At 31.9% G+C, this 20030-nt stretch overlaps 1 protein-coding gene across 2 annotated transcripts in view; it reads right to left on the reverse strand.

Annotated features, from left to right (window-relative positions):
- The window catches only part of LOC143230479 (uncharacterized), a 56254-nt gene that overhangs the window by 34846 nt on the left and 1378 nt on the right, over window positions 1–20030 (reverse strand). The window contains exons 2-3 of one of the 2 annotated variants that reach the window (XM_076464113.1): window positions 13271–13449; window positions 5792–6150 (exon numbers count right to left, since the gene is read on the reverse strand). In XM_076464113.1, the coding sequence (XP_076320228.1) occupies window positions 5792–6150; window positions 13271–13449 (538 nt within the window). Of the gene's footprint in view, window positions 1–5791; window positions 6151–13270; window positions 13454–20030 lie in introns of both variants that reach the window. The other variant, XM_076464112.1, reaches the window with a different exon arrangement.

Here is a 20030-nt window from a genome sequence, read left to right on the forward strand (position 1 = left end):
TGTGGTAATAGCACTTAAATACATTGAAATATAATTAAAATATAATATATTTTTGCACTATACATGGTATAATACCATTAAAGGTAGATACATCAAGGATGGGAAATATTTATTGTCAGAAATAATCACTGTACTCTGCATTCTACAAATTTAATGTTTAAATCTAAATAACTGGTATGAACATCATTACTATTGGTCCTTCTGTTGCAAGATCAAATTATTTATGGAAATTTATGTAGCAGAAGATGCAGATGTATAAATTAGGATTTATTACCCATTTCAGAAACAAGTTTTTATAAAAGAATAGATACAGGTTGGCAATACTTGAAGATAAATCTGCTCCCATTGGAATACCCACTGTTTGTTTGTATTAGTTTTAAAAAACAAAAATAAATTATATTTTTGTATTGAATTTTATAAAATTTAGATTTTGGAAAATTTATTTATGTGTTTACAAAACTGTGAAACACATCACTGAAAACCTGATCAAATCCTTCAAACCTACCGTATTTTCCGGTTAATAAGCCGAATCGCCGAATAAGCCGAGGCCAATTTTCAGCTCTGAAAATGAGAGTTTTTGCTTATTACTGCCCAATAAGCCGAAGCCATTTTTAAGAAGTGACAATTTCTTCAAAATGATTTCTTAGTCCCGTTTCAGCGTCAGCATGCATGTTGTGTGTGATCATTGGCGTTCTGTAGTAAAGCAGAACGTGTCATATTGAGACAGAGATGGAATCAATATGTCATTCGTTATTGGCTCCACTCACTGTAATTAGGTAACCAATGAAATTCCAGAAACAATGTTTCACTGTAGTCTTAACGTGCTTTGCTGATGGAACAAAATTACCGCCTATGGTAATTTTCAAAAGAAAAACATTTCCTAAGAAGAAGAAATTACCGAAAGGAGTGATCGGCCAATAAGCCGACCCCCAAATATCAGGTCCAAAATTTAGGGCCAGAAATTTGGCTTATTAGGCAGAAAATACGGTATTTCAGCACAAAGTTGGATTAAATCATACACAGAAACAAAGTTGGCCATTTTTAATAAATTTAAATCATTTAAACATTTCAAGACTAAAATGCTATTTCTAATAATCCAAAAATAATTATCCAGATTATTTCATAACAATGTTTTTATTTTTTGAAACAAGACATCTAGAATACTACTGGGTACAATAGACAACTTCTGTATCTGTATTTAAAAAAATTGGTAATGAATCTGAACTTGATGGCATTATTTTGCAATTTTTGAAATGCATATGCAAAGATAAAAAATCTATATTTTGTATTGCATTTTTAAGGGCTTTCTTCAACTTCGTAATAATATTTTTTATTTAAAGTATTTTTTTAAATGTATTTGTAGTGTTAATCTACTAATTAAAATTTGTGTATACAACATTTTCCATACAAAGCCAAAATTGCACCTAGTTTTATGAATCAAGGTACAAATAAATTGTTCTTGGAGATATTTAATTTTTAAAGACACTGAAAGAAATATCTATTATCTGAAGATAAATTTAAAGTTCTTAATTTATTTTTATGAAATTAATAAAATATAATTAATTTTGAAAAAGAAACATGGAATATAGTAAGATTATTTTACTTATTTTAATAACATAATTATCATACTTTGTCTTTTTAAATTTAAAGTTTACTACCTTTCTTTAATATTGAAGTCAATTCCTTGTTGTTGATAACCTTTAAATTACCTCTAATCACACTATTATTAAAAAAGTTTGGAATCACTATTACTACAGTTGAAAGAATTTGTTAATTTCAATTGGATTAAATTATTCAAAGAATTTTTTTATAGTTAAAAAGGAGAAGTCCTATAGATTTATTATATTAGAAACTATCTACAGGTTGAGAATTTTATGGGGAAAGTTTTGTCTTGAGCACTTTTATGGATTAAATAATGTAGAAATAAATCATATTTTATGGTAAAAATCTATTACTATGTAAGATTTATTTTTCTTTGTTGAAAACTTTGTTATTTGATTCCATTTTAACCTCAATTTAAATATTTATGAATGTTTAAATTCAAAACTTGACAAATATCTAAGTTTTCTATCTTTAATTAAATTACTTATATTGTTATAAAGTTTACCTATTTTAACTTTACCCCTACATTTATTTTGTTTACTGCTACAAATATTTACCTGAAACAAGTATCTAATATAATCACTTTTACTTAAAGATTTAGCATTTTTATTTTGAAGATCCTAATTTAAACCATAAGGATCGAGTTGTTTTTCTTTCAAAACAAAATATTCTCTTTCTGTTAATAGATTTAAATTATATATTTTTCAAATATTGTAATTTGGTCCTTTTAACAAATGAATGTTTGTTAAAATAACTTGATTCACTCAAATGAGAAAAACATTAGTTTGAGACTTATCCAAGTTAATCCTTAAATGTCTATTATGATGAGAAACCTACTTGAAGTAAATATGTATTACCATAATGTTATACCAATACCAGCAATCTTTAAAATACAAAGGGTTAGTTGTTTGTTTTACATATTTAAGACCACATACATTACAAGTTAATAACTAAATTACATTATCCATTTTAAAAAGTGGTATAATTTGCCATAAATCTTAAAAGGCTTGACCAGCCAATTCAAATAATCATATGGCTGAGAAAGAGATCTCTCAAGAAGAGGAAGGAAAATAAACCAGTCATCCATGTCATTAACAGAAATGAAGCCCAAGACTCTGATTGTTGTGAGCAAATGTCCCTATGATTCATTTGAACACAAATGGAGCCTAAGCAATGCTGATAAACTAAAACTGACAAATCTGATCCCCATGAATGAAGTAAAGAAAACAGTGGTAGAACAGGGTTATTAGAATACGCTGAAAGATGATACATCAATCTTGCTTTTCCATAGACCTAGAAAAAAGGGAAAACAGAAGAAAGAAACCCCTCTTTGAAGAACCAAGGTACCAGTAGATGGTGGTTGTGAGAAGAAAGGTTGATGCTAATCCCAAGTCTTTTTAGGGACAGCAGATACAGGAATAAAACACTAGAAAAGGGCAAAGAATCCTCTTATTGACTCTTATATCCAAGAGATCCAATAACATGTAGCAGAAACTGAGAATCAGGAAGAGAAAAGGGAACAGGAAGATCAGAGAAAGAAGGAAATGACAAAAAGTGAAGAGAAAGGCCATGTGTTTAATGACCTACTGTCATCTACAAATTAGGACCAGAAGTTTACAAACAGAAACTTACAAAGGGAGGTGGTCATTGACATATTGTGCAATAGCCAACATGACAGTAGGCAGGACAGAGAAGTAGAGATGAGAAATAGGGAAAAAAAGAAAAGTGAAAAATTACCAGGGTTGAAAAATAGGAGTGAATATACAAGGTTGTGAGATGAAAAAGAAAAAAAATGAAGAAAGGGATAAGTGGTGTCAGGCAGCCACATCTCTAGTCTTTAATGCTTTAGAAAAACTTCCAATGAATTCACAACAAAGAAAAAGAGCAAAACAGAAGTCATACAGGTAAGACAAACAGCACAGAAGAACATCATGTCCAAGGAAGAACCAACAACAGAAAAGCCTGTTAGAAAGAGACACAAGGATGAAAAAAACACTGGCTGTAATATTAAAAGATACCAACCACAGATTTACAGAAAAACTATCAATACTACAGTGCAGAGCTTCTGAGAAATGAAGAAAGAATAGGTAATGAAAGAGACAGATAAGAAAAAAAGGCAAAGATGAGAAAACTAAGCACCAAAGAGAGTTACTGGTAAAAAGGGACCAGCACTTCAAAAAGGTAAAAAGGACTCCAGGGACTTGGAATCTGAGAATGGGACAGGGAGAAGGCCATAAGCAACAGCACTGGAATCATGGAGTCAAGAAGGAGGAGCAATTTAAGTGTGTGAATGAAGAAAATCCAGAAATATGTCTGAAGGAGGAAAACTAAATCATTATTGTGAAAAGCAAGTCATAAAGAATGGAAAGATTCAAAGAGACATAGATGAGAAACAGTAAGAATGAGCTGATAAAACAAATCCATAAAGAGATGTTGAAGGATGAACACTGTCCTCTGCAGGTAAAGAAGAGTTAATTACTAGTTCAGGTGGTATAAAGAGCTGGTACAAATCACTATACTCATAGATTTAGAAAGAAGGTAAACACTTCAAAGACAGGGAAATAAGGAGATAAAGGTCTCAATGAACAATATACTCTGAAGTCTTCCACAGTCAATGGTCCTCCAATGACCACAGACAAAGTACTTTATGATAGTGTTTTTAACATGTCAGGACCTCTGAAGTAGGTTGTAGTTGCCATCTTTTGAATATCTGTTAAAATAATTCCCTGGATCAGTTTCTTCTTTTAGTGCAGTAATTGAAAAGTGATATAGTTTGAACAAAACCATATGAAATAAACAAAAGTTAACACCAGAATAAATAGATAGCATGACACAAAACTGGATAAAGTTTAAAAACTTCAATAACCATGTCTGTTCACAACAGTGTCAAGGAAAAAAATGAAGTGGTTAAAATAGCCTACTGAACATGGAAGATGTGTCACTATTAATTAGTGGAGGACTATTCTTACATGACTACATCACACACCAGTGCAGTTCACACTGAAACATCTTAGGTGGCAGATAACCTAAGGCTATTGCATGTGCAAAATCTCAAAAGCAGATATGTGAAAAAAAACTATTTTATGCAGACAGGTATGGATATAATTTTAAAACATTTTTGTTTGTTGCAACCCTAGATCTAAGAAAAAAGATCCACACATTTATGTCATATCATCCACTGTAAAATACAAAAGGGACTTCAGTAGGATTAATTTCTATGTTTATAATATTTTTTTACAAACAATTTTGTGTGATTCAATATATTAAGCAATCTTCTATCAACAATGACCCATAAGGAATTTAGTATACAAATAACTTGGAAAAATTCATTTAAAAAGCCAAAGGGACCCTATGGACAATAAAACAGAATAGTAAATGGAAAGGTATACAGAAGACATTTAAAAAAACTCGGATTAAAAAAAACAGCACAAAATATCAGTTAGATACAGAAATAATAAATTCCATAATATGACATTCAAATTAAAAAATAAACTTTTCCTTATATTAATTACACAACTATTTGTAGCAGATGTTATGAATTATAGACAAAACTGTTTGTATGTTGCACAATTACTGACTTTGTTTGTGTTATAGGTAATAATCTCCAACATCAGTGAATACCCAATAAGAATCATCTGTTCAATCTAATCATTCTTATAACAGTAAAATATGTGCAAATAAATATCACATATCATTTACTGAAAGAAAAATGAGCAAAGATTAACATCTATTAACAGATCAATAGTGTTTAAGATATTAAGGATGATATCCACTAAATAGGATTTTTAAGAAAACATTCATTACAAAGGAAATTATTTTAAACTTAAATTACTATAATTGACAAGCATTACTATTTGTTTAAATTTCAAATATTATATTTGTCATTTTTTTCAGTTTTGATACATGTGCAATTATTTCACAGTTAACCAATGTCATTTTGTATTTTGTAGTTTCTTTTTGACAACTATTCTAATAAAAATTTAGTATTGCATTATTAATACCCACAAAAAATTTGATGTTCATAATTACCATGAAATTACATCTAAATTATTTAAAAACAACAGTGCTTTATCTTTGTTTTATTTAAAAGTTATACTTCACCATGCGGTATATTTCTCTCCCATAATTTCCTTATCTTTAATACTAATTGTATAAATCAAATGTATATCCATGCAAACTTCTTTCTTACTTTTGCTGTTCTAACATCATCTGTACTTGAGGAGAATTAAGTTTAACACTATCTGGAAGGTTTGATGTCATCCATGATGTCTGTTCTCGCTTATGTCGACTCTCTCTTTCTTGTTCTAATTCTTCTTTCATTCTTGTTCTTTCAACAATAAGATAGGCAAACTGTTCACTAACTCCCAAATTTGCAATTTCAGAGAGTCCTTCTTGGATTAACATCTGTCGAATTTCACGGCTCACAATTTCCCCATTTTCTCTGTCTTCTAAATCAAGTTCATCCCTTAGTCTTTTATTTTCTTCTTCTAGTTCGTATATTTTTTGATCTGACAACTTTCTTATATGTTCAACATATATGTCAACTTCCTGTGTAAACATAAAAGTACAATATTTTTATCATTGGAACATATCAAAATAACTAATGACACAACAAATAAATTTGGTCTGCAAATTTTTTTCACAAAAATGATGAGGTGGTGGCAAATTTTTATTTATTTTTGTTAAAGATGACCAAGCAATATTTTTTTTTGATAAATACTGTTCAAGTTTAAACAGCTCTGTTGCTTACACCCGCATACTGAAAGCACTTTTAACTTCCATTAACTTAAAATATGTAATTCTGGTTTTATTACAAAAAGTTTAATACATATGAGGACCAATTCTAAACTTAGAGAATTGTACAGAGAAATCAATTCCAATAGAGGATAAACTACCTGATCTGCCCTCAAATATGGCATTCTTGACACAGGCATTTATGTACAACTTGTGAATACAATGTAAACAGTTTGTCTTGGTTAATTTACACACATGTAATTACATTTACATTCAAGTTTCTTCTTCAATGTTATAAACTTAGCACATCATTAACTGACAAAAAAATAAACCAGAAATGATTCTGTACCAATAATTCTCAAACTGGAATTGGTTCAAGATCAATTGCAAATTTCTGAGATAAAAATAAAATCAGTTATATAAAAATTAGAGTCAATATCAGTCAACTTCTTATTTTGCTGTAGTCTGATATTTATAATTATTGACTTAAGATTATTAAAGAGTTGTGATTTCAAAACAATTATTAAATCAGCACTAATTTATACAGATTTCATAGTAGTACTAATCCATAACTACATTTCAAAACAAAATAATTGTTAGAGCACTAAAATGTATGGATTATGAAAACACAAATCAATTTTTAAAAAATCCAAGAAACAACAAGAAAAGCATAGTTGCTGAAAGATGACTGACATTATCTACACTCAATGATGTAATGACTTGCAAAAACTTGTTTTTAAGATATCTGTTTACAGACATTTTTTCTCCATTATTCGTTCATGATGTCAAACTACAAAATTTTGTGAATAAAAATGTCAAAGTGCCAAAACTTGATACAAATGTGTGTGTTTTTGGTGGCAAGAGTTTTCTGTATCTAAGTTTTTGGTTATATTCTACAAGTCTATGACAGTCATCTTAATGAAATGATGGTACATGTAAATTAGAGTGAAGATTTTTGCCATTTAAATTGCCATAAAGGAAGCAAAGAAATTGAAAGTAAATTTCACCCTATTATTCTGAACACATCTGCTATAAATATCAGGATTCTGACTCATATTATGACACTTGTTTAATATTTTAGGTTAGTAGCAACAGATTGCAACAAGCAAAATTTCAAGGACCTGACAAAGTATACAAGTTTTTGAAAAGCAAACTCAGAGGAAATAAAGACAAATATACTTAAGATTAATGATTATTAATTCTTTTGTTACAGGTGATCAAAAGGTGTAAATCATCTAATACAAATATGGTCACTGTGGTAAGTTGGTAAAAAATGATTTAAAAATATAAGAAAAATGGTTTAACATACTACACAATCATAGTGGTTACAAGACATCTATTCTGAGTAGAGTTAGGTATTGAAATGCTTGCAAACTAATGCATCAAACATTATATAAATTTGTATCATAATCATACAGTGTAGGCAATAGAACAAAACCAGGTGTTTCCCAAAAAATTTCCAATAATAGTTGCCTCTGTTAACAACACAGCTATTCTTCAACATCAGTTTTGCTATTAAAGACATTGGTCTTGCATGCTCCAATTCTTTTATATCTTACTCAAGTGCCCTTGGAAATATTTAATTTGCAAATTTCTCCACCCTCATAAATCTGCCCTCTACCCTGGTAGTATACATAAGCACCTCACTTAGATAATGTAATTACATTTTCAAGACTTAACCAGCTCTTAGTGGGGATGCTGGGAAGGAGAATTTCAGTGGATGTAAATATTATTTGAAATACATTTTCAGTTTTGGAAAATGTTAACTTACAAAACATATTACCATTCACTGAAAATATAGCTAGAATTCCACATTCAGAAGGGAAAGGGGCCAGTGTGGGCATGATCTATACAGAAGCATCTGCATAGAACAGTAGTGTACCAAGTTAAAAGTGGTATACAAGTGAGAGAACCATACAGCACACAGAAGAGGTATGCTCTTCACCTGGAACTGAGTTCCTGTATCAAGGGTGAAAGAGCATGAGTAATTATTATAGGTCAGCCTCAACCAGATAATTGAGGTTCCACAATTCAGGGTTGGAATTAAGGAGTCTCACATTGATAGCCAAGGCTATTGAATCACACTGTCATAGATATATACAGTTTTGACTGGATCTGTACCTGCAGTTACAAAGCGATGTGTTTCACACCACCTGAATCATGACGAGAAAGTAAGCAATACTGAGGTGGACAAACTTTTCCCTTCACCTGAAGAAGTACAAAAGGCAACATCCCAAACTCAAATGACTGGATCGTTTATGCCATACTCAACCAAAGGAACAGAATTCATTCAGTCTCAAATTATAAACACTCACACCCAAACCAAGTGCACGAGGAGTATTTTCCTTGTCCCTGGAATTAGAGATGTGAAATCTGTGCTCAACCAATGACCAAGACGATAACCACTTCACATTTAGAACTATGAAGATATAGTAGAACTCCTTTTATGAACAATATACAAAACTGACACTGATGAAAAAGAAGGGCCATGCACTCCTCAACCAGATAGCTTCATTTCAAATGTGAACTGGAATTATGAATAGGTTCCCATGGAGGTTGGTGTCATTCCTACTGATATCTAGGGAAAATATCCAAAGACCTGAGTATAAGGGCTTTCCAACTTTAGTCTCTTCTTCAATGATGGTGCAAAACACTAACACTGGAGAAGAAACCTCTGTCCACCACTCCTGTGACTGGAAACTGGGTATGGTAAAGACTCCCTAGCTCTACTAGTAGAAACTGTAGCATATTTTGTTGGTGAATCTGAAGACACATTGCTCTTGAAATAGAGCAACAGGTGAACCAAGTTTCCTGAAGTGTTAAAAGCAAATTGATCCAGATTTATTCAATCCAATGATAATCAGGGACATACAGAATCCTCTTTAGCTTTACTCACGATAGTCCATGAGTGGCAGTCCATAATAACATAGTAATACCAACTGGCAAATATCTAAATGGTCTTATGGAACTCCTAATTTCTATAGAGCTTGTTGTAATTAGTAGCTAAAATAATCCAATTGGATGTTAGCATGGAACTGGATTGAGAAGAGCACAACTGTCTCGACAACAGATGTCACAAAGTGAAATCCAGTAAAAGCAAGATGTAATGGATCCTGAAAAATAGAGACATGATTGCACAAAAGCATCCTCTCCTCCTCATTATCCAGCATATGTTATTAAAAATATCCATGGGGTAGGGAAAAACTCCCAGGATAAATCTGCCTTAGAGTGCAATGAACGAGAGAAAAGCAATGGAAGAAATCTGAATATCAGCCCATAAAAAGCCCCCCACTGAATAAATGAAAAGGCCAGCAGAAAACAAATGTGCTGAAACTACCGAGATGTATCTTAGAAGATAAACCAGTTGTAAAGATCAAAATATGCAAAAGGAATATTTGGAAATCCACCTCTAAGAAAATGGGGGAAATTCAGGAGAAACTGATCCCAGAGAAAAGTCTCTATGATCATTACAAAAGGAGGTAAAGGTGGGTCATAAAATACTTTTTGCCTGACAGGTCAAAACAAATTATCAAATTATAATTGATTGCACAGATGAGAAATAGGTGGCAAAAGAATTGCACAGATGGCTGTATCCCCTTTTCTAGTTGCCAGAGACTTAGAAAGTACTTATTACAATAGAGCAGGACCTAAGGGAAGAAAGTCCTAAAACATGCCAACAATTCCAACTTATGAAATCAACATGTCAACAACCAAAAAGAATAATTTTACTATGAAGCAAAATGCCAAGACAAGCAAACAGGTAAAGAAGGATAGAAGATTTATATATCTCAACACATAATAAAACAGTAAATCTCTTCCAGCCTAAACCAATAAAATCAAGAAGGAGAAAATAACTAAATATTCCCCATCCTCAACTAATATGAAGAAGTAGACTCAAAAGGTACAAGGCAAAACTCCATAATTTCACAAATCCAAACAATTACTAGATGAAAAGGAGTAGGATTGAAACTGGACTTGTGAGAAGCCAATGTAGGAAACTTCAGAAGTTCTAGGAAAAAAAACACTTCAGGACAAATGAACGTATCTATCTCTCAGTGGATAAAAACATGGACAGCCCCAACCAAAAGTACCCTCCCCTACTAACAAAGGAGGTACAGGAGCTCTGATTAGCCACCTTGCTGACAATGGCAATAATGGGAGTTCATACCTACAAATAACATGTCTAATATAGTTTTATACACATATATGCAACTTCTTTGTTCAAATTGTGATCATACAGAAATCTACAAGGCAGCACAAAAATTGCAATCAATAATAAAATGATGCGTAACACTTCTTCAAAGAAAATCATGCCCAATGCTATGTCCAGAAAAAGTAACTATATTATTTAAGTGAGGTGACAACAAAAAGTATCAGGACAGATGGAAGGATAACAAGGGTGCAGATATTTGTGACTTAGATACTGTCAAGGGCATTTCAGTGGAGTGTAAAAGACTGGTATGTTTGGGATTTTTTTATGTTCTTAATTACTATTGGTGAGCTTTTGTACACTCGAAGCAGCTTGTTACAACACAGTTTGAAAACCACAAGAGTAAGGTATATTAATTGCTAGTAATGAAACCTCATTAGCCAGTAAGGAGGAGGTGACTGGAAAAAGTGGCTACATGATACAAGTGCAAAATTCTCACACATTATGATTGTATGTAAATAGTAGCAGATATTTGAATCAAACTCTTTGAATATAAGTTTAGTCCTTTTGACAAAACTTACAACTACTAGGTTACCATAAAACTCTATATACTATAACACTGAGTTTACAAAGTATACCTTCATAAATGTTTGCTTGTTTTTAGTAAATATAACAACTGTTATACTAGAAAAATCAAATTTTTTGCAAGGTATTTTTTATTGGAGATTCATATGTAAATTTATGAAGGCTTAATTGAGTCATTCTATGTGAAAGGTGATTTTCACGATCATAAAGTATTTCTTTTCAAAATAGTTTTCATGTCTCATTAGATAATTACTGCTAGAATCTCATATGAATATCAATTTTTTTTTTTAACTTTATATTTAATCTCTTATTTTCTCTACTCTAACAGTAACTGTGACAAAAAGTGAAAAAAATCAAAAGACAAGCTATAGGAAGGGCATGTCATTTGGGTTAAATGATTACAATATCATCTCAGTAAAACATCAAGACGTTGAAATTTTATATTCTGGCTTGTCAATATCTACAAGTACATTTACAGCACTGTAACACAAATTTTGCTCCTGGATAGTACTGTTATTTTATTTCTTAATTGCTTATGTTGTAAAATTACAGAAAATGGCCATTATTTCCTTCAAACTTCACTTTTGCGACATGGATAATGAAATTTAGGAATTAACCTATTTTCTATGTAAAAACGAACAAATTTGCACATTTTTATTTATATAAGATCTGAATAAAATAATATGAATCAAGATTTACATGTATTTATACTAAAGTTATACCAAAATGAACAAAAATGTTTAGAAGTGAGTAGTTTTTCGAGATTTGCGACTGTAATGTAAATCATTTTCATGTATCAGTCCCCATATATAGTCTCCCATCATGTTTTCATCATATGCTACCAGGTCACAAAAGCAAAGTTTGAAGAGAAAAACAGGTCTTTTCCATTTACTTTAGGCATAAGCAATTGGGAAATAACACTTTCTGCCCAGGAACAAGAAAGAGTAAAAATTTTGTTACAGAGTGTAATTGGTTGAATAATTTGAGACCATTTTTATGAGAGAAAAAAGAAATGAAATGTTACACCATATATTCATTATGTGACTCAGAGATGCATAATGAAAATTTATTTATATATTTGATTTAGAAATTAAGGAAATAGCTCTTAGATAGTTTATAAATCAAATTTTAAATTATGTACTAATTCTAAGTGGATTAACACAATCATACTAAAATAATTTACATGAGGCTTTAAATGTATTAGTAAAAACATGATTTGTACAGTTTAACCCACCAATATCCATAGTGGTAGTTTTAATTTTCAACATTTACATTAAAACATAAAGAGAGTCTAACATGAAGCACCACAGTATGAACTATAAAGTACATAGAATGTGCTTAATGATTGACAGAAAATTATACACAGATAGTTAATTTATTCATTAAGTTTATTTTTATTCAGTGAAATGAGGCTTTTTGTTTCTTTATCACCTGGAACAAAAACATTGAATTGTGATTTATGAAAATATTAGTTTTGAAATACTTGCAAATAGTATTGCAAACATCATAAAATACATTCTAAAATACAATTTTTATTAAAAAATCAAAGAATTAAATTTGTCCAAAATATGTTGAAACTCATCAGAAAAGGTACTTTTAATAAACTTGTTTGACAACAAAACTCCAAATGTTTAAAATAAGTGTTGTGTTTGAATTGTTAAATAGTACTTTACTAGAAAATGTTAGAGTGTTGACACTTTAGTACAATTTTTGGAGTACTTGCCTGGCTTGAAAGAAGTCTCAAGTCATAGTAGATATATATAAAAAAATACTACAAATAAACACTAGTAGTCAAAACTAACTACACTATGCTGGTTTGTTAAAATCACAATAAATCTTAGATAAGCAATTTTTAATGGTCTGTAAGACCATCTGTTATATGCATTTCCTATTTTACTTCAAAAAAAAAAGATTTAAATATAGCTGATGTTGTCATAGTTATTTCCAATAAAGCAAAAACATTTGATATTGGTGTAAATCAAAACTGTCATTGTATGTAACAGGCATTGCTCATTATCATTTACTAAACTTCTGTATAATTAAAAAGTATTACATAATAAACCTACGCAATAATTATATCTGCATCTATACTTATTAAAACACATTAATTCTTATAGGTAAACTACACACAGTTAGTCAAAGAAATCCTAAAAAAATAGATTAACTGAATTAACTATAAAAATGACCTAATAGACACACCTTCAGTTCCTCTCCTTGTTGACGACGAACTTTGTCCAGTTGATGACGCAGTGATATACAATTAGTTTCAGCATCAACAAGCCACCTCCATACATGTATTAACTTTTGCTGATCTGGTAGCTTATGATCAAGGCCCTCTTTATGAAAGCGTTCAATAATTTCAGTTCTCTCATCATCAACTGCCTAAGTAATGTATAAAATCAAAATATGAATTAAATTTTCAAAGTGAAATAAGACAGCACACATTATAATAGTAATGTTTTACTATGTTACCATTTTTATATTCTCTCATAAAGATATCACATTGATAAGAAATTGCTTTAAGTAAAAATGTACTCTATAGACCAGGGGTTACCAAACTATGGCCCATGGGCCAGATACGGCCCTCGAGATCATTTTGAAAGTGCTGCCAACAGCTCGCTGCTTGAAAATAAAAAGTGACATTTCATCAAATGTCTGACTGTCATAAAATAAATCACACCGATAGTCACTTTAAGCTGGCAATCACAAAATGTTATGATAAAAAGAAACAAGGCTGTCACACGCATTTTTAACCAATAAGAAAATTTATCTTTCGTCTTTGCTGCCCATTTATTCATACTGAGGCACGTATCTATGAAAGCATTAGGATTTCGAAAACAAGTACAGATTTAACCCTCGTCCTATTGACTCATCTTGTAAATTCAGTGGCCTAGGGTTACCTCTTCAGCAAGCTCATTTCTCTTAGTAGTCGGGTTATGCTCTTTTCGTATCTCGTTCTAAGGTAAGTGTCGTGGCAAACGTATGTTTCAAGATATTTTGTTTGTGCATTCTTGGACCAGTACAATACTTTTCTCACAGCGTTCCGTGTTTTTCATTTTCAGATCCTGTTTTTTTTCACCCATCGTTATGGCTGCTTTTAAATAAGAAAAGTGGACTCTGAGTGCCATGTTTCCAATAAAGAATGGAGAGAAAAGTACTTCTTTGTGGAAACAAAAAACTAGAAAGCTACTTGTGTGATATGCACCGAAAGTGTTGCCGTTTTGAAAGAGTACAATCTTTGGCATCACAATGAAACAAAACATCTATCAACATATTTGAAATTTTCAGGAATGTTCCATTCTGAGAAATTTGAATCCATGAAATGTATTTTTGAATCTCAAAAGATTCTCTTCAAGAGACAGTTTGCTGAAAATGAATCTGTCACTCGTACAAGTTACAAAATAGTGTATAGGATGGCAGAGCGAGGAAAACCTTTTACTGACGGCAACTTCATCAAAGAGTGTATGATGGAAGCAGCAAATGAGCTGTGTCCTGAAAAAGCCAATTTCTTTGAAAGTATCAGCCTTTCAGCAACTTCAGTTGTACAGAGAGCAGAAGAACTTGGAGAGAACATCGCATTACAGATACACCAGAAAGCTAGAAACTTCCTATGGTATTCTCTGGCAGTGGATGAGTCTACTGATCTCTCGAGTATGTCACAACTTCTCATGTTCATTCATGGAGTTAATTTGGACATTCAGATCACAGAACAGTTGGCATCAGTTTGCAGCATGCACGGAAGAACAACTGAAGAAGACATTTTCATGGAAGTGCATAAAACTTTGTAAGACTATAACCTTCAGTGGAATCAGCTCAGAGGTGTAACAGTTGATGGAAGAAAAAACATGGCTGGAGTAAAGAAGGGTCCAGTAGGGCTCATCAGGAAACAGTTGGGAGATATTCAACTCCCAAGCACTCTGTTCATGCACTGCATCATACATCATGTTCATAAATCAGCAAGCACTCTGTGGAAAAGACTTAGATATTTCTTGCATACTGAAACCAGTCATTTCTGCAGTGAACTTCATTAGGGATCATGCACTTAATCCTCACCATTTCAAGACATTTCTTGAAGAAATTGATTCAGATTTCTGTGACTTGCCTTATCATATGGCAGTGAGGTGGCTCAGCTGTGGTAAAGTCTTGTCTCATTTTTATAAGCTGAGAATAGAAATAAATATATTTCTTACCGAGAAATATAGAGCCGATCCTCTTCTGTCAGATCCAACCTGGTTGTCAAAGTTGTCATTTTTGGTTGACATCACATCCCACATGAATTAATTAAAAGTTGAAACTTCACAGGAAGAATAACTTTGTCTGTGATCTCTATAGAATCATTAACAGATTTTGGAGAAAGCTGTCATTGTTGGAAGCACATTTGGAAGGAGGAAACATCTCTCATTTTCAGTGTTTCAATGAGTTTCATGCTGGAATCACAGATGTCAACCTGGAGTTTCAGAAAAAGATTATTGGTGATTTAAATAAGCATTTTTAGAGAAATTTTTGGATCACAACAGAGTCGAAAGTGACATTCTCCTTTTTTCAGAATCCTTTTGATTGTGTCATTGATGATGTGCCAGTGGAACTTCAGCTGGAGGTCATCGATTTGCAAGGAAATGACTTGTTGAAAGCAAAACACAGAGAGGGACAACTTATTGAATTTTACAGCTGCATACCTGAAGATGATTTTCCAAAGCTGAAGCAGTTTGCATCTGGTACGACATCAGTGTTGGGAACAACTTATGTCTGTGAACAAGCATTTTTATAAAAATGAAGTATGTGAAGTCGGTACATCGATCAAGGTTGACTGATGAACATTTGAACGCAATTCTAATGATTGGATGCAGCAATTCAAAACTGAGCATTGAAGATATTTTGAAAGCCAAAAGCCAATTTCATAAATCTCACTGACTTTTTTTTGTGGCTTAGTGAAATTCCGATATGTACTCACTATGTGCAATGTGACAATTGTTTTTGCTAATGTCACCTTCTTTGATAACCTTTTGGTAAATAAAAATGTTGGTTGTATTTCTGTTTGTTTTTTATTATATGTGTGTATTGCATGCTACTCCCACATGGCTAATGTGGCATCCTAAACTTAGTGTTAAGTCTTTTACAGAGAGCTTTTGTTCTAGCTTATGAGTATTGAACATAATGATCATGCAGCCCGTGCTTCTCATTCCCCATGTAATCTGGCTCCCTGTGAAAAAAGTTTGGTGACCCCTGCTACAGACAGCTGCTGTGAACATTAAAACCTTAATTAAAAATAATTACAGAATACAGAAATATATCAGCCTATCATAGGATACATACTTTAGATCAGTGGTTCCCAACCAGGGGTGAGAGAACATTTGTTTTGGCCACCTTCACCTTTATTCTTAAATAAATAATTTCTGTGAGGGGTGCAAGAACATATTAAAATTTTTTAGGGGTGCAGGGCATAAAAAAGGTTTGAAACAACTGCTTTAGATGTTTACCATAGGACTGATTAAACAATGATCACTCAGTCTTCAACTGAGTTATAAAATATTTAACATATACTTATAAATAAATAATTAGTGATAAGAGTAACAAAACAATCAATAAATAATATTCCTAGAAGACACAGACCAATGCTAATACACTGACTAAATCTTCTTGGTCAATATTTAATGTCTTTCTGTTGGTCAATTATTATGCATTTTATTGTAATTTTTCTTTCAATATAGTTGTGACCTGCTACTGTTTGAATGCTTAAGGACCTTGTGAACAAATAATGAAGGGTATATATGTAAAAATGGTTGGTTTGGGTTGAGAATTTTTTTTTTTATGCAGAGGAGTGAACAACGTTTCGACCTTCTTCAGTCATCGTCAGGTTCACAAAGAGAGAAAGAGATAACTGACCGATAGCTGACCACATGTTTGAAGGGGGTTGTGTAACTGAGTGTAGGAATGTAGAGGGCATGCTTAGATGTTTGATTATATTTATTAATATAGGTATAAAGGTGTTTCTCTGTACTGGTTTATTTTGGGCTTGAGTTCTTTAATTTATGTATAAAGCCTTTACTGAGTTAGTGTGATACAAAGGTAATTTTTGTGTTTAATGCTAAAATACTTCTTTCCATCTTGTACTTTTCATATTTCATGTTTTAGAGGGCATTTACATTACCTCTAAAACTTTCTATATTAATATCAAATTATTTTTGGCAAAACTTTAAATCTTCTGTTATTTTCTCAAACATTATCAAGTATAAAAAAATTAAGCATTAAGAGTCATAAAATACAATAAATATTTTATTTCTTCATGAAATGCACCATTTATTGCCAAACCTTCAATTTACTTTTCACATTTCCTGTTATTAACCCTTCTACATTTGTTTTGTTGGAGCTATCAGAAAGATATATGATAAAGAATAAACGACATATCTAGTTCCTCCCACAAACAGGGTAAACTGATAAAATTACACACTTGGAGCTGTAAGCTCAAGTTCCAAGATAAAATAAAATTTTTAACTATTTTATTTTTTGTTACCAAGAAGTTTATAATTTTTACACTTTTGATAAAAATATAGCAATAAGTAATATATATAAAAAACAAAAAAGTGAACACTGTGTTAAAACCTTTCTGCATTTGTACTCCATGGTTTAGTAAATCTCACTTTCTTTCTTACTATATATATTTTGATTTACTGAAAAATAGTATCTATACAACTTTCAAACACGTAGTTAAGAAAATAAAATATATACCAGGTACTAGCAGATAATGTTCTAAAACTACTATAATTATTTGTTCTCTTTCCAAACTAAGTTATAAATAGGTTTAAAAATTCTATTACTACTAGGAGTAGTGACTTTACTCAAACCCTAAACATTTTTTTGCAAACTAATTTCTTTAACCAGAAAATATAAACAAAATTTCTGTACAAGATAGCACGCTCTTTCTATTGATTGTAAAAACTTCCATCAAACAAAATAAAACTAGCCAGAATTTTAACATCACCATTCTTTGGAGCCTTGAACTTAACTTGATGGATTCATTGATTCTCTACTGAATCAAATCATTGGCACCACTCAGTCATGACTGCATCCAAGTCTTCCAGTTGTGCTTCTCTTAGGTGCTAAACTGAGTCACATAAGAATCACACAAACTCAGGACCAGATGATGGACTACCTGCTCCTAAAACCAGTTGTTTCAAGAAATTACCTACCTAAAAGGATTAAGAATATATCTATCTTCTTTCTTCACATCTTTGAACACTGGGGACAAAATATGCTTAGCTTCACTAGAAAGGTCTGTAGTGGTGTCCAAGACCTCTCTATTTCAAATTATCTGCCTGGTTGAGATTTCACCCCTGTTGTAGGTACAACATCACAGGTATAGTCAAGAAACCCAAACAACAGGTAAGTAGCAGAGCAGAAAGTTATTCTCAGCAGTTTAGTAAGGTGCTCTTTTGACCCCATGTTTCTTCAGAATACATTGTCACCCTGAAAGGATAACTCTCTACATGAAGGCTTTCTTCTACCCCATAGTAAATTGTAGTATTTTGTGTAAAATGTTCCCCCTGCTGAAGATTTGGCACTGACTAGCAGACTTCAGCCACTACTGACACACTCAGTCCTACCTGAGTAGCTTCACCAGAGTGGTTGAATTACTCTGGCTGGTAATAGCTAATAGCCCTAACAAACACTCCACCACTGGATCAATAGATGCAATTCCACCTTGGTGACCCTCAATCACCAATGCTTCCCTTACACTGAGATCAATCCCCTAAGAAGCAATGCCTGATATGTCATTATGGACATTCTAGACATTTTGATTTTCAGAGTCTGTAATTACAAACAGGTAAAAGGTATGGATCTTTTGATCCTCAGCAAAACGTTTGATGTGCAAAAAAGGACTTTTTCCAGATTAGACATCCTTCTCTCATAATCATTTCTCTTTAGCAAGTAACTCTTCCTCTTTGTTGTAAGTGCTTCTGTTTCAGAAAATGTTACTTTTTAAACCAAAAACATTCCTCTAAACTGAGTAATAAGGGTTCAAGAAAAATAAATCAAAACAGATATTAACAGGAAACACCACAAATATATTGTGTGGTCACAGTACCAAAATTTCTCTTTTCTAACCACTTTGTTTTTTTTAGATGAAAGTTATAAGATTTATTTAAAGGGTATTACACAAGCCCTCTTTTTAATGGATGGATCAGCAGCATATATTATCAAGTGACAGTGTATTTTTTTACTGTGCAGCTTTATATGGGGAAGAACTAAACAGTAGCCAATAAAACTTTTTTCTTCACTTTACCTATCCAGTGTATAGGTTGTTTTCATAGTGAATATATAACACGTTCACACCAGCAATTTGTTTGATACTTTTCACTACCTCGTTTTGGTTAACTTGTGTTGAGAGTTACAAACAAGAAGTGAAATTCTCCAAAATTTGTATAACCCAATAACACACATTGATCAAAGTGTAGCTTAAAGTGCACCTCCCTTGAACTTGGACTTTGAGATTAAACAATTTTTCAAAATAAGAAGTTTATTTGTTGTACTTGCTATTGTGTGGCTATATAAGCTGAAGAACTGAATATTGGTAAATAACACTTTTTCTTCACTTCAACTAACCAATATATAGGTTTCTCTCTAAGTGACAATAAAGCACATTTACACTAACATGTATGTTTAACCAGTATTGCTGGCTGTTAGGAGGATGCGGCTAGTTTATAAAAGGACTTAAATCAATTGTAAAGTTTGGTAAACAAATTATAAGTAAATAAATAGTAATGGTTTTTACGTATAACAAATGCAAGATAGTGCATGTGGGTTATTATAATTTACATTTAAGTATAATAATAATGTAAGTAACCTTATTACTCTTATGGAAGGATGTTTGTTTTCTGGTTCATCTTTCACATCATTCAAGAACTTTGTTGTTTAATGGTAGAAAAAATTGGATTTTATGTTGAATATAAGCCTAAAAAGG

This window comes from Tachypleus tridentatus, chromosome 10 (assembly GCF_004210375.1).
Source record: "Tachypleus tridentatus isolate NWPU-2018 chromosome 10, ASM421037v1, whole genome shotgun sequence".
NCBI lineage: Eukaryota > Metazoa > Arthropoda > Merostomata > Xiphosura > Limulidae > Tachypleus > Tachypleus tridentatus.